The sequence below is a fragment of the Balaenoptera ricei genome, chromosome 1 (assembly GCF_028023285.1).
Source record: "Balaenoptera ricei isolate mBalRic1 chromosome 1, mBalRic1.hap2, whole genome shotgun sequence".
NCBI lineage: Eukaryota > Metazoa > Chordata > Mammalia > Artiodactyla > Balaenopteridae > Balaenoptera > Balaenoptera ricei.
In genome coordinates, this window is record NC_082639.1 from 149132270 (window position 1) to 149146999 (window position 14730).

Genomic DNA, 14730 nt, shown 5'->3' on the forward strand with positions numbered 1-14730 from the left:
GCACATGAATTTTATAACAATTATTTTCATTTTGCATTGATTTGCTTTGATTTTTCATTATTCTTCATCATTGTGATTATTAAATAAGTTATTTTCACATAGTGATATGTATTTAAATCTATATACAGTAATTAGTTATGATATGCCAGGAACATTTCCATTTATGAGGAATAAGATGGCGCATTCCTAAGCTTTACTTCAGCTCTAACATGGTAAACTCTCTATCCAAACAGAGTTCCCTTTCACATAGAAAAGTAGTCTCCATAAGCTGGAAATCAACAAATACAATCCCGATCACACAATCACAGTGTGCTGTACATCCAAGAACTTGAAGATTAGTCCACATGAGGGACTTCCCTGGTGTCTCAGTGTTTAAGAAGCCACCTGCCAATGCAGTGGACACGGGTTCGATCCCTGGTCCAGGAAGATCCCACATGCCGCGGAGCAACTAAACCCGTGCACCACAACTACTGAGCCTGAGCTCTAGAGCCCGTGAGCAACAACTACTGAGCTCACATGCTGCAACTACTGAAGCCCGTGAGCCTAGAGCCCGTGCTCCACAACTAGAGAAGCCACTGCAATGAGAAGTCCGTGCACCACAACGAAGAGTAGCCCCCGCTTGCCACAACTAGAGGAAGCCCAAGCACAGCAACGAAGAGCCAAAAATAAATAAATAAATTTATTTTTTTCAAAAAAAGATTAATCCACATGATTTTAGGAGGAGGGATAGAAAAATTAGGTAGCACCCCACCTTGAGTTATGGAGCTGAGCCTTGTAGAAGAAGGCAGACACTGAGGACTTGTGAGTGTGTGTTTTAATTTGTTCTCCTGTTAAGCTGTGTGAGAGAAGTTAAGTGGATACAACATAGTTACATTTAAATAATGGAACCTCAAAAAAAAAAAAGAGAGAGAGAGAAAGATATCAGTATTCTCCTGATAAGAAGAAAACTGAAAGATGTGATAGTAACTGCATTCAAATATATGAGATTTGCATTTCATCAACATTCTTTGTTAGCTATTTATTCATATCTCTAAAGGCAAAATAAAAGGAAGTGGTTTGAGCACTGGCAAGTCTCTTGTTAGACAAAGTTTTAAAGTGATGTATCCAGTGACTAAAGGATGTAATTGTTTTATTTGGTTATCTTTAGTAAAGTAATAAGGTTATGTAATTGTAATACCCCTCAAGAAGTGAAAAATGCAAGATAAAAATTTGATGTTTTTCAGCCAGGGAAATATTTGTGAAACCCTCAAAATATTCATAAAGGATAGGTTTTGTTCATTCTGCAACATTGTGATTGAAAGAGCTTTGGAGTTAGGCAGATTTGGTCCTTGGGTAAGTAACTCAATAGTTCTAAGCCTCAGGACTTCCCCGGTGGTCCAGTGGTTAAGACTCTGAGCTTCCAGTGAAGGGGGCGTGGGCTGGATCCCTGGTTGGGGAAGTTCTGCATGTCGCTAGGTGTGGTGAAAAAATAAATAAATAAAAGTTCTAAGCCTCAGTTTCCATATTAATAAAATAATTATATTTTCTCCATAGGACTATGATACAAACTAAATTAAATACAATTTACAGAAAAATGATTACTATAATGGATAGCAAATATGAGTGGAAAATAAATGTAGACCAAGAAAGCATTGGTGGGATCTATCATTTAGTCCCAGTGTATTTTTATGTTTTCACTTTTTATTGGGGTATAATTTACATATAGTAAAATGTACACAGTTATGTGTACAATTATAATAAATTTTTAAAGTAGAATATATCCATGTCACTTATACCATTATCAAAATATAAAATGATTCCACTACTGCAGAAAGCTGGCTTATTTATGCACTTTTCTAGGTAATTCTTGCCACTCCCTCCTCCCCCAGCCTTGATTCTTGATTACTTTCCTTATAGATTAGTTTTGTCTTTTTTAAGAATTTTATATTACTGGAATCGCACAGTATGTACTCTTTTGTGACTTTTTTTTCTCCTTATGTAATTGAGATTTATCCACGTTGTAGAATTTATCAGTAGTTCATTACTTTGTATTGTTGAGAAGTATTCCATTGTATGGAGATACACCCATTTATTTATCCATTCTCTTATTGATGGAATTTGAGTTGTTTGCATTTTTTAATGAATTTCAGTTTATTATGAATAAAGCAGCCATGGACGGATCATAGGGTATGTTTATGTTTAACGTTATATAAAACTGCCAGATTGGTTTCCAAAGTGGCTATATACTTTTATATCCCCATTAGTAACTTATGAGAGTTTCATTTATCCCAGAACAAGGCTTCCTCATGCTACCCCTTTATAGCCATAGCTACCCATCCCACCATCCTTAATCTGGTAACCACTAATCGATTCTCCATCCCTATACTTTTGTTAGTTCGAAAATGTTATATAGGGACTTCGCTGGTGGTGCAGTGGTTAAGAATCTGCCTGCCAATGCAGGGGACACGGGTTTGAGCCCTGGTCTGCGAGGATCCCACATGCCGCGGAGCAACTAAGCCCGTGCGCCACAACTACTGAGCCTGTACTCTAGAGCCCGCGAGCCACAGCTACTGAGCCCGCGCGCCTAAAGCCCGTGTTCCACAAGAGAAGCCACCGCAATGAGAAGCCCGTGCACCACAACAAAGAGTAGCCCCCATTTGCTGCAACTAGGGAAAGCCCGTGCGCAGTAACAAAGACCCAACACAGCCAAAAATAAATAAATAAATTAATTAATTAATTAAAAAAAAAAAAAAAAGTTATATAAATAGACTCAGGTAGGTAACTTTTAAAGATTGACGTTTTTTTCACTCTGCATAATTCCCTTGAGTTCCATCCAAGTTGTTACATGTATCAATAGTTTTGTTTGTTTGTTTTGCTATGTAGTTTGCTATGGTATAGATATACCACAGTTTACCACATTTTGTTTAACCATTAAACTATTATGGGACATTTGGATAATTTCCAGTTTTTGACGATTTTTGTGTTACTATGAACAGATTTTTGCATGAATATAGGTTTTATTTTCTGGCATAAATGCCTAAGAGTGCAATGGCTGGGTTGTATGATGCGGTGGCAAAATAATGGCCCTCCAAAGATGTCCATGCCCTAATCCTTAGAATCTGTGAATATGTTGTCTTACGTGGCAGAAGGGACTTTTTTTTTTTAATTAATTAATTAATTTATTTTGGCTGCATTGGGTCTTCGTTGCTGCGCGTGGGCTTTCTCTAGTTGCGGCGAGCAGGGCTACTCTTCGTTGCAATGCGCGGGCTTCTCATTGCAGTGGCTTCTCTTGTTGTGGAGCACGGGCTCTAGGCGCATGGGCTTCAGTAGTTGTGGCACATGGGCTCAGTAGTTGTGGCTCGCGGGCTCTAGAGCGCAGGCTCAGTAGTTGTGGTGCATGGGCTTAGTTGCTCCGCGGCATGTGGGATCTTCCCGGACCAGGGCTCGAACCCGTGTCCCCTGCATTGGCAGGCGGATTCTTAACCACTGCGCCACCAGGGTAGCCCAGAAGGGACTTTTTATATGTGAAATATTAAGAATCTTGAGGAGGGGAGAATTTCCTCGATTATCCTCATGGGCTCAGAATAATCAAAAAGGCCTTTATGAGAAGGAGGCAAAAAGGTCAGAGTCACAGATGTGAGAAGATGCTACCCTGCTGGCTTTGAAGACAGAGAAAGAGACATGAGCCAGGGAATCTCAGGTGGCCTCTAGAAGCTGGAAAAGGTGAGGAACAGATTCTCCCCTAGAGCTTCCAGAAGAAACGCAGTGCTGCTCACAGTTTGATTTTAACCCATAAGACCTATTCTTACTTCTGACCTCCAGAACTGTAGATAATAAATTTGTGTCGTTTTAAGCTAGTAAGTTTGTGGTCATTTGTTATAGAGTAAATATAAAGCTAATGCATACCATAAATGATTTTTTTTTGTTTTAGAAGAAACTCCCAAACTACTTTCCAGAGTGAACGAGGGTGGGGAATTGTAGTATATGTGACCAGTATAGGCAGGGACTGATCACTAAGACCCTCATAGGATAGGATAAGGAGTTTCGATTTATCCATTGTGGAATAGAAAACCACCAGAAGATTTCAAAGAAGGGAGGGGCAAAATATGATTTACATTTGGGACTTCCCTGGTGGTCCACTGGTTAAGACTCCACACGTCCAATGTAGGGGGCAGGGGTTCGATCCCTGGTTGGGGAACTAAGATCCCACATGCCGCACGGTATGGCCAAAAACAAAGCAACCAAATATGATTTATGTTTGAAAGTGATCACTCTCATTGCTATAAGGAGAGTGGTTTGGAGTGAGGCAAGAATAGAAGAGGGAACACCAATCAAGAGATTATTACATCAAGTAGGTTGGTTGTCATGGAGTTGGAGGGAAAATGACAGATTTAGGATTTGTGTGTGGGATATAGTCGACAGAATTGCTGCTAGGCTGGCTATGGATATGAAGGAAAGAGATCATTTTTGCTTGAAAACTAGAGGATAGTGGTGTCTTTAACTTTGGATGATTATTATTTGGTGTATGTGGTGCTGAGAGGGCAGAGATATAAAGTAAGACACTAAATTTATGAATTTGAGTAGAGAAGTTATTAATTGACAGAAGTTGGTTCTGGAGACAAATTTGAGAGTGATTAGTGGTTCAACTTATAAACTTGGATGAAATTAACCTGGAAGAGTTCAGATAAGAGAAAGGGGAATCAAGACACTTCAATTTATAGATACAGTAATGTATGAAGAGCTTTAAAAACAAACAACCTGGGACTTCCCTGGTGGCGCAGTGGTTAGGAATCCGCCTGCTAATGCAGGGGACGCGGGTTTGAGCCCTGGTCGAGGAAGATCCCACGTGCCGCGGAGCAACTAAGCCCAAGCGCCACAACTACTGAGCCTGCGCTCTAGAGCCCGTGAGCCACAACTACTGAAGCCCGCATGCTTAGAGCTCGTGCTCCGCAAGAAGAGAAGCAACCGCAATGAGAAGCCAGCGCACCGCAATGAAAAGCAGACCCCGCTCGCTGCAACTAGAGAAAGCCGGCAGCAACGAAGACCCAAAGCACCCAAAAATAAATAAATTTATTAAAAAACCCAAACAACCCTCTGAATAGTAACACTCTGTGAAAGGGAAGAAAGATGAAGAGTATGAAGCCACGAAGCCAAGAAAAAAAATCTTTCAGTAAAGAAGCTATAGACATTTGTGTTGAATGCTACTGAGAAGTCAAATAATCTGTTTATGGATGAAATTAAGTTGTGCCAGTTAAGTACAGTGGAGAATAGACCAAGAAATGAGGGAGTCCAAACATGGGCAATGGAATCTGAGTTAGATGCATAAAGAAGGAAATGAGGAGATAAGAGGTGAAAGATAGTGATGAGGTCTGGTGAATCAATAGGCTCAGTGAAACTGAAGTTAGATGTTAGAGTGTAAGTACTAAAATAAGTGAGCTGGAAGTGTTGGGAATAAAGGAAGATTATTGAAATGAAAATTTTGGAAATGGTTCAGTAATTAATGAGATCAAGGTCTGTATGACCATAGGAACTATGGAAGAAGGCAACACTGGAGTTGAGGACAAGAGAGCCCAGACAGGATGTTAAATATGCAGTCCATGTGGATATTGAAATTACCAAGATGTCAAGAGTAGGGAATGACAGAAGCCAATGAGCCAGGTTTCAATGATTTACCCAACTGAACATAATCTTTCCCTCTTTGAACTTCCTGTTAACTTTTGTACCTCCTTAGTAACTTTGTCTTATTCTTTGCCTTTTGTATACTTGTTTTTTTTTTTTTTCCTCTTCTAAGACTAGGCAATGAAAACAAGTCTGTGGCTATCCCCTATAGCACAGAGCACACATTTTCTAATACAGTGTTGCCGTGAATGAGAGATTATAGTGACCTTAAAAAGCCTCTGTATGACTGAGGGCAGAACCATTTCATTAAGGGCCAGTCCAGTTTGGAAGAGATAGGAGAATAATAATGCCTTACAGAAATCATCTCATGACAAAGATATACAGCAAGTCAAAATTTATTTTAGAAGAGATTTTCAGTTCTTAAATAGTACAAAAATAAACAGACATTTGTTTCAACACTTAGAGTTTACATAAATTAATTTAATCATACATTTGTCTGAGGCACCAAAACATTCAACACATATTCCAAATTCCCAGATTCAGGTATTAACAAATCAGTTTTTTAAAATCAAGTTAACAGTTTTTTATACAAGCCCTTCTACTATTGACTCTTTCTTAACAATAACATAAAACCTTAAAAGTTCCCCTGAGTTATTTCTCTTTAATGAAATTTTATTTTCTCCCTCTGCCTGAGGCATACTTTTTCAATTATTTACATAAATACTGATGTTATCTGTAATCAGTGCTTGATTTAAAAATATTAAAACCCACAGTTCTTTGCACGGAATGTCCCCCCAGAAAGTTATGGGTTAATGAATTAATGAAACGTCCACAGGTCCTTCAAAAATGTACAAAATATCAGTCTTATAGCACATCCAGGCTAATGAGACACAACATTCTCTGTGGGCTGGTGTATAGGTAAACCTTAAAGACAAATTCCAACTTTACATCTCAGTATACCAAAGTTGGATTCCTAAATAAATGTATTCACAAATCTTAAGCCAATTATTTATCTTGTATTAATAATTCAGAGGTAATCCCAAAAGATACATTGATTCTGATATAATGCAGAAAAAAAAATCAATGCAGCCTTAAACCCAGTTTATAATAACCATCCTAAGACATAAATAATAGTCTTCAATAAATTAAATTAATATACAGTACCAGAAAATGTCAGTTGACAATGAGATGTGGAAAAGAAGCATTGTCTTCCTGGGAACTATTCAGCAATTTAGTTTTTTAAGTGAGAATGGACATTCATTAGAATAGGAATAACTTTCTTACTGTTAAGAACCCCCTACAGTTCTAAGCTATTAGCCTCTATAAGGCTACTTTGGTTTTAAATTATTCACAAAGTTCTCTGCCTTCCACTTAAAATGAGTGTATACCTTCTTGTAAAGGTCTTCTGTAGTAGTCCTGAGCTGAGCTTTCCCTGAAAACCTGCATAAGTTCAGGTAAGAAAGTATAGAGTGCAAAGAAAGACAAACTCAGACCTTAAAACCAGGAAAACAAAATAGAAGTAAACTGATCAGAAAATGGTTAAAAGATCATAAAATGATCATTGAGTAGGTAGTTGCTTCTCACACATCATGGAAGACACCTTGGAAATATCGATAGCGTAGAAAGAAATGTGCAGCATTTTGTCATCTTGTAACAGCATTTAAATGTTCAAACGTCTTAGCTTTTGTTCTTATTATAAGTTGAAATTCAAGTAAAAAGATGTCACACTCATTTCTCATTGGATTGTACGAAAGAATGAAAACTGTTTTCCCCCTTTAACTTGAAGACATCTTTAAAATCAACATGAAAATCTTCACAAGTATGACCCCTTTCTCCTTAACAGAGATGTTAAGTAACACAAGGAGTTTAACATAAATATTAAATAATTAAGTTAAAAGAAATAGTTCGTATAAATAAATAAATATGATCGATCAGCTTCTACAGTTCAGTTGAACGTTCTTTTAGTAGTACTGTGGGGTTGATATCATCTAGTCCAGAGTGGGAAGAGCTTGCATTAATGGTGACTGTTTTGGTGAGCTGTGGATCTTGAACACTGAATGAGGTAAAAGGACAGCCTTTCACGTTATTGCAGATGAGAGACTGAATTGAGGCAGTGGTGATGATTTTAAAACCTACTTCTCCACCAAAAGTGCTAGGCTTCCAGTACTCAGGAGAACATATAGGATTACCCATAAGTCCTTTCAAGGAGAATGGTGCCCCAACTTCTACCATGGTCTCCCCAAAGATGGCGTCCGGTCGAGGCTTTTCTACCAGAAGAGCAGGATACAGCTCCATGGCATCAATGTCACCATAGAGCGCTTCTAACTCCGCAGCCATTTCCTTCTCTCCTGTGAAGGTGACAAGGACAGAGATACAACCAATGTCAAACTTTTACAAAATAAAAAAAAAAAGTCTTACTCAATTTGCTTCGCTCAATTTGCTTTCTTTGCTCAATTTGCTTTCAACTTGTGCTGTTTCCATTTGCCCCTTGACTCTTTGAAGAAGTTGAGAAACTGTTTCTCACCTGTAAGTTCTTCAAATGATTTATAAGGCTTCAGCAGAAAGCGTTTGCGGTACTCATTAAAAGACTGGTATTTCATCTCTCTGCTCTGGTCAATTGAAGCCTTTGATACTTTCTCTACTGCAACTGGAAGATTCCTGCCACCAGCAACCTGTTGAAAATGAATTACATTGTAGAACACAATTGAGTTTTAGGCATATTTAAGATTTTTTTTTTTTTTTCCTATTTTTGGCCGTGCTGCACGGCTTGTAGGATTTTAGTTCCCTGGCCAGAGATTGAACCTGGGCCCTCGGCAGTGAGAGTGTGAAGTCCTAACCACTGGACCACCAAGGAATTCCCAGATTTTTATTTTAAAAGCATGCCTTGGGTGCCAAGTACGTAAGACTGATGCCCCAGCTCCCAGCTGAGACCTAAACTGTAAGTTTGGAGTATTTATAGAATATTTCTATGATCTAGATTATAATGGTAACATTATATTATAATCGAGATTATATGTTAGGCTTCTTATTTCAAGGAAAGAATATTACTAGCAAATAATTACTCTTTTAGTGAGTTTAAGAAAAATCATTTCTGCGGCAGAAATTCTAGTTACTGACTAGTCCTTTGTTTTGTTTTTCAATAATAATGCTTACCCTGCCAGCAATTTGCCTGGTGAATGATTCAACAAACTGAGTGAGGCCGTGTTCCAGTAGGAGGGAGTTGTTATAGATAAATTGCTGATAGTTGTAGTGCTGGCCATCAATCTGAAAGGTGTCAGGCAGAAGGGGATGCCAGTGGTAGAGTGTGTTAAACTCAGCAGCAATACGGTTTTGGTACTGGAATTGTTGGTTGAAAAGCAGCTCTGGGTCAAACTTCAGTTTGAAGTGATAGCCACTCAGGTGCTGTACATAGTCTTCAATCACAATCTTAATAGTTTCTCCTATTGGCACAAAAGAAAAATTTAGGACATGAATTCCTTCTCACAAACGTTCAAGCAACCGAAATGCAATTGTTAATTTGCCATTCCTTCACTTTCTAGATTTTCTTTTTTACCATCAAAAGCTCAAGAATTGAATGAATGTGGAGCAGGTGATTTTACATGTACTACATTCCCCCAGAATTACTGAAAACCTAGCAAAGTTCGTTTTCTCTGGGGAAGAGGGTTTTATTTCAATGATTTGCTCTTCTTGCTTACCTATCAGTATCAGCCTACTCGTCTGGAACAGCTGCTCATCGTCCCATTCTGGATGCTCATGTTTAAGCACATCACACACTCTGTTATGTTCCCGCAGCCAAATTGTGGCGTACATCATCAGACCAGGCACCAGACCAAAGACTTCCTGCCCCACAGCAAACCGCAGGTGTTCAGGCACATGAGGAGGGTAGATCATCTTGACCTGAGTATCTTTGACTGTGGGAGGATACATCTCGCCACCAATTATCTAAAAAATAACAGTAACAAAAGAGGTAAGAAACAAATTTTAATCATGAGAGATTTTGAACATAGGTGGGTGGTGAGTCATAACTAATTCTTAATATTTAAATGGGACAAACCTGATATTTCATTTTTCCATCCTTGAAAAGGCGCAGTTTATGCTGTCTCTCCAAAGATTCACCATAAACATGATTTAAGTCCACCTAGAAGATTATGGAAAATTTTTAATTTGTTGCTGTTGTTTATTCTTATGTAAAGTGTCTATGATATATTTATCACTAAATAACTTGATGATTTAGTTTGCTTTAATTAAAATTTTTCAATAACACATTTTTCACAGCCACAAAATAATAAATTAACTTGTTTATCCACTGAAGCTACTAAAACCTACAAACCTAAATATGTCTCCTAAATATGTCACCTATTAGTGTCTCATATGGAGCTTATATCATAAGTTTCACTATAATTATATGGTATTTCTTTTAAAAAGCAGCAGAAAATGTTTGATATAAAATTCCTATCAATAACTTGAAGCTATGTCACTGAAATCCAAGAGATAATAATGCTGCAAAAATCTCACCTTAAAATATTTAAGGCAGCATAATCAGGGTACAAATGTTTTTGAAGACAACCTTCTGCAGTGCCAATATTTTAAACTAAAAATAGAAGAGCCAAGCTACAAATAATAATCTGTATATATGTATGTAAGTATGTGTGTGTGTGTGTTTGTTTTTGTATTTTTACCAAACCAGTGAATTAAAATGGAAACTCCATTAAGGTTTTATAGATAGAACTATGATTTGCTACTAATTTTGATTTAACTCTGTCTTACCCCATGGCTCTGTCCCGTGGTGAAAGCTGGTCCTCGCTTATGATCTGTCTTGAAAAACTGATGGGTGAAGTGCTGGGCAAAGAATGCAAACATCATATTTGTGCCCTGGGGATCAGGGATGAACTTTCTTCTTAGAAGTACTTTTTCCACAACTTCTTTTGAATCAGGAAGCTCTTTCCTCCCTGAAAAATGAGAAAGCCAAGATAAGAATCCATCTCTATATTCAAGGAAGCAGAGAGTGACTGTCAAGTAACCAGGGTCTTTTTCACTTATAGGAGAAGTACAACTTTGAACAGGATCATAATATAAATGGAAGTTCTAAAATACAGGGGAACAACTTCTTATTGAATATTTTCATCTATTGTGTTTACAGTATTAATTCAGTTTTAATGATAGAATTTGAAAACATCATGCCATTATACCAAAATGCCCATTCACTTTCATGGAGTAGTTTACATGGACTCACTTTCAAAAAATCTCCAGAGATATCCATAAGGAAAAAATGGCTTTATGAACAAATAAATCATGGTTTATGGTCAAATGTTCTAGGTAGCAATCCAATCTCAGTTACAGTTAATACATGTCTAACTGCTTCCTCTCACTCACCTTTCACACCCATGGGTGTTGGGCAGTCATCAGGCACAGGAGGAAGAACTCTGGTGTAATAGGACAGGTTAGAAAAGGCTTCCCAGCTTTTATAGCCGTAGTGCACATTATAAGTTGGCGGGCTCTCAATCAGATGTGATCTCGCTGAAATTGGAGGGGAAAAAAACCTGTTATTTGTTCCCATATGCAAGGCAAATCAATGTTCATTTTTATTGTAAAATGTGCAAAGTGGCACTAGAGTGAATTTAATTCCAACAAAGATACTCTATTTTAAAACAGTTATACTTTAAAGCCTAACTGCCACTGGTACTCAGAAAAGAGGAAAGAATGATTCATTAAAATGCATCTTTGATGATATATATATACTTTACAGAAGACAGTATGGTCCAGCCATCTTGATTTTTCAAATAACCATCCACTTACTGCTCAAGAGGCCTGTTAGGAATGTCTGGGCTTGACACTCACATTAGAAATAAAGGTATTTTCTTGCTGACCCCAATCCAAATTATCCATTTATTTTAATGGGTGCAATTGTGGCCCATGGGCATTCAATAAACAACTAGACCACACTTCCTTCACAAATTGTCAAGAATAGTGAAGGTTAGAAGAGGTATGCAGGTATGCAGGATTTTCAGTAGAATTCTGACTGTGAGACAGAACTTTATAAACTTGAAGGGATTCAGATGTCAGTATTTTTGGCCATCAAAACAGAAGGCAAACTAAAATGGTATATTTAAATATGTTTTGGATTAAGTTTAAAAATCTAAAGTTTTATAAAGTACATTTTTCTTTGAGGCCGCTGAAAGCCCTAGAAAGTGATTTGTACTTACATATCAACACGTATCTCATAATCATATTCTGCAGGAAGGGAATGTTATTGACAATGTTCCAGAGTCCCTTGAAGTGCGTAAGTATGTAGTGCACTGTGTTTGGAGTGGGTTTCAGGAATAATTTTATTCTTGTCAGAAATTCAGCTGCAATGAGGAAAAAAAAGAGAGAAATTAACGGGACCTCATTATAAGACACCATTCTGTAAAATGATAACTGTATCTATCCGCATTCCAAATGAGGGCACCCAAAAACAAACTTACGTGTGGTACAGTTTTCACCATAGAATCCTGTTCGGGTACAGTCACATTTATACTTGTCAAATCCTATGCTCATACATACACCTCGATTCTGGCATGGACTGGAGCAGCAAGGGTTTGCTACAATAAAGTAAAGACAGTGAGATTGACATATATGTCATATATATGACATAATATGTATAAAATAAATAACTAACGAGAACCTGCTGTATTGCACAGGGAACTCCACTTCGCTGTACAGTAAAAATTAACACAACATTGTAAAACAACTATACCCAAATTTTAAAAAAAGAAAGACAGTGAATAAATCATTCTTCAGTGACTTAATCTTGACTTAAACATTTAATTGTTTTACTTACTATGAGTCAACTTTACGATAAAAAAGTTCAAGAAATATACAGGTAGTCATGGGAAAACAATTTTTTTTTTTTTGGCTTGCCTCACAGAATGGTTATAATGTAGAAATAAAAACTTCCTATTCTAAATAAAGGTAACAGAATATTCCACCAGACATATTGGTGGAATGTTGCTAAGCTTTTCTTTGTAACTCTTTAGATGTTCAAATTAACCTTTTTAAGAGGCTCAAAGAAGTAGGACTTCCAAAATTAAAGTGAATGGATCTAGTACATTAATCAAAATTTAAGTTTTGTTTGTTTGTTTGTTTTCTTTTTGTTTTTGTCAGAACTCAAAGCTGTTGAAAGATTGGATGAAGAACATTCCAAGTTGAGAGGAAAACTAGTGCAAAGGCCCTGAGGCGTGTTTGAGAGAGTGTGGCAGAAGCAAAGCTAGGAGAGGTGGAAGGCGAGCTCAGAAAAGGCAAAGGCAGATCATGTGGGTCTTATGGGAATTTGGGTTTTATTCCATGTGTCAAGGGAAATCATTGAATGGTTTTCAGTATTAAAGTGGCATGACTTAATTTACATTAAACACAAACAAACAAACAAACAAAAAAAACAGGGAATTCCCTGGCGGTCCAGTGGTTAAGACTCTGCTCTCACTGCCGAGGGCCTGGGTTCCATCCCTGGTCAAGAAACTAAGGTCCCGTAAGCCGCGCAGTGCGGCCAAAAAAAAAAAAAGTAGAGAAAATTTCAAAGTAAAAACAACTTCGTTTTTAAACATTTTGCTTACCTGAAAAAATAATCTGGACTTCCCTGGGGCAGGAAAGCACTAACTAGGGTATTTAACACAATTATTTCCATTCAATAACAGTAGGTACTATTAAAAAAAAAAAACATCTCGCATATATTGATCAGGTTCTGCCTTACGACAACCTGCAAATTAGTATCACTATTCCTATAGCAGATGAGAAAAGTGAGACTCGGACGGGTTAAGTAAGTGACCCATGATGATCAGAGCTGATGGCAAAGCTGAGCTGTCCGTCCAGTTTATTTGGACTCGAGTGGTCCAGCCTCTTTACAAAGTCATACATACAGCCTCTGTCTTCCGAGGGTATTCAGAATACCTAGAGTTCCCTGGAGAGGTCAGAGTGGAAACTCGACCCGGGTGTACGGAGCCGCGGAGTCCCAGGTGCCGGGCGCCCAGGTACTCACTCACCTGCACTACAGAGCGCCAGGGCGGCGCAGAGCAGCAGCGCGCGGACGAGCATCTCGGCTGCGGGAGGGGCGCGGGATCGGCGGAGGCGTTGCGCTGTGTGGGTCCCGCCTGTCCAGCTGGAGGAGGCGCGGTGCGGAGTTCCTGGGCGTCCTCTTACGGTTGCTGCGAGTCGTTTGACAACTGGAAGCTAACGGAGAGGACCTTCCTTTTATGCGTGAAAACAGCCCACGTGACGGCATGACTGTTTCTTTCCGCCTTTCCTTACCCCCCCATCCCCCTCCAAAACTTTTCCTCCCTCTCTCCACTAAAATAATTGCGTAAGACCCGCCCGGGTCGGGGTAGGATTTTTTTACCCACGCAAACTGGAAAATCGGAAACCTGGGAGGTTGCGCTCGGCTTCCCCAAGGTGGGTGCAAAGCGGATCGCCCCCTCCCCACTTCGATCTTCCTGAGGCCCTCCCCGGGTTTCTCCGCCCCCGGCGCCGGGCTTCGCGCCAGATTCCTTTCCTTCTATCGGGTCTTTGACCCAGCCTTCCAAGACCCGGTGCCGAGGCAGATCTTCTTGCGGGGGAAGGGCGGCCCCCTCGGCTTCCTTTCCCGGAATCAGAGGGGCCTGGAGGTTCCGGAGCGCAGGGAATCCCCTTGCGCGCCCCCGCCCCCGGTCTGGTCCCTAGGCTTTGGGGGGCCGAAGAAGACACAGTCTGGACAGACTGGGGAGAGTGGGTCCAAGAAAGGCTGACATGTTTTACTCATGTCGTGTATTTCAGACGTGTCATGATTTCAGTGACCACTCAGCCTCGTGTAGATTCAGCACATACATAACATACATTTAAAATTTTTTTAGATTTTTACTCGACCTAATGAAATGTGATAGCTATAGTCAGCGTACATATCTGTAGCTTCTCTTTATAGCTGAGTTGTTTTTAACATAAGCAATGCTGTTCTCCACGCCACCACCCCGAAGTTGCTTCTTGGAGAGAGGAAATAAAGGTAAATTCCTCTCCTCAATACCGATCCTGAGTGCTTATCCTGTAAATAGTCAATCTGGGATCGAAGGGTCACCGCTATAAACTTTCCTCTCCCATGAACCAGAGAAGCGGAGGTGACCAGTATCTGCA

The 14730-nt window shown here is 39.2% G+C and overlaps 1 protein-coding gene across 1 annotated transcript; it reads right to left on the bottom strand.

The window, feature by feature from the left end:
* Positions 1–6006: 6006 nt before the first annotated feature.
* PTGS2 (prostaglandin-endoperoxide synthase 2) lies at positions 6007–13781 on the bottom strand. The gene is made up of 10 exons (XM_059904168.1): positions 13614–13781; positions 12063–12179; positions 11802–11945; positions 10972–11115; positions 10366–10547; positions 9653–9736; positions 9294–9540; positions 8752–9038; positions 8123–8270; positions 6007–7946 (listed from the first exon to the last, which is right to left on the bottom strand). The coding sequence occupies exons 1-10, from the start codon at positions 13663–13665 to the stop codon at positions 7537–7539; spliced, it is 1815 nt and encodes a 604-aa protein (XP_059760151.1). The 5' UTR covers positions 13666–13781; the 3' UTR covers positions 6007–7536.
* Between the last annotated feature and the right edge of the window lie 949 nt (positions 13782–14730).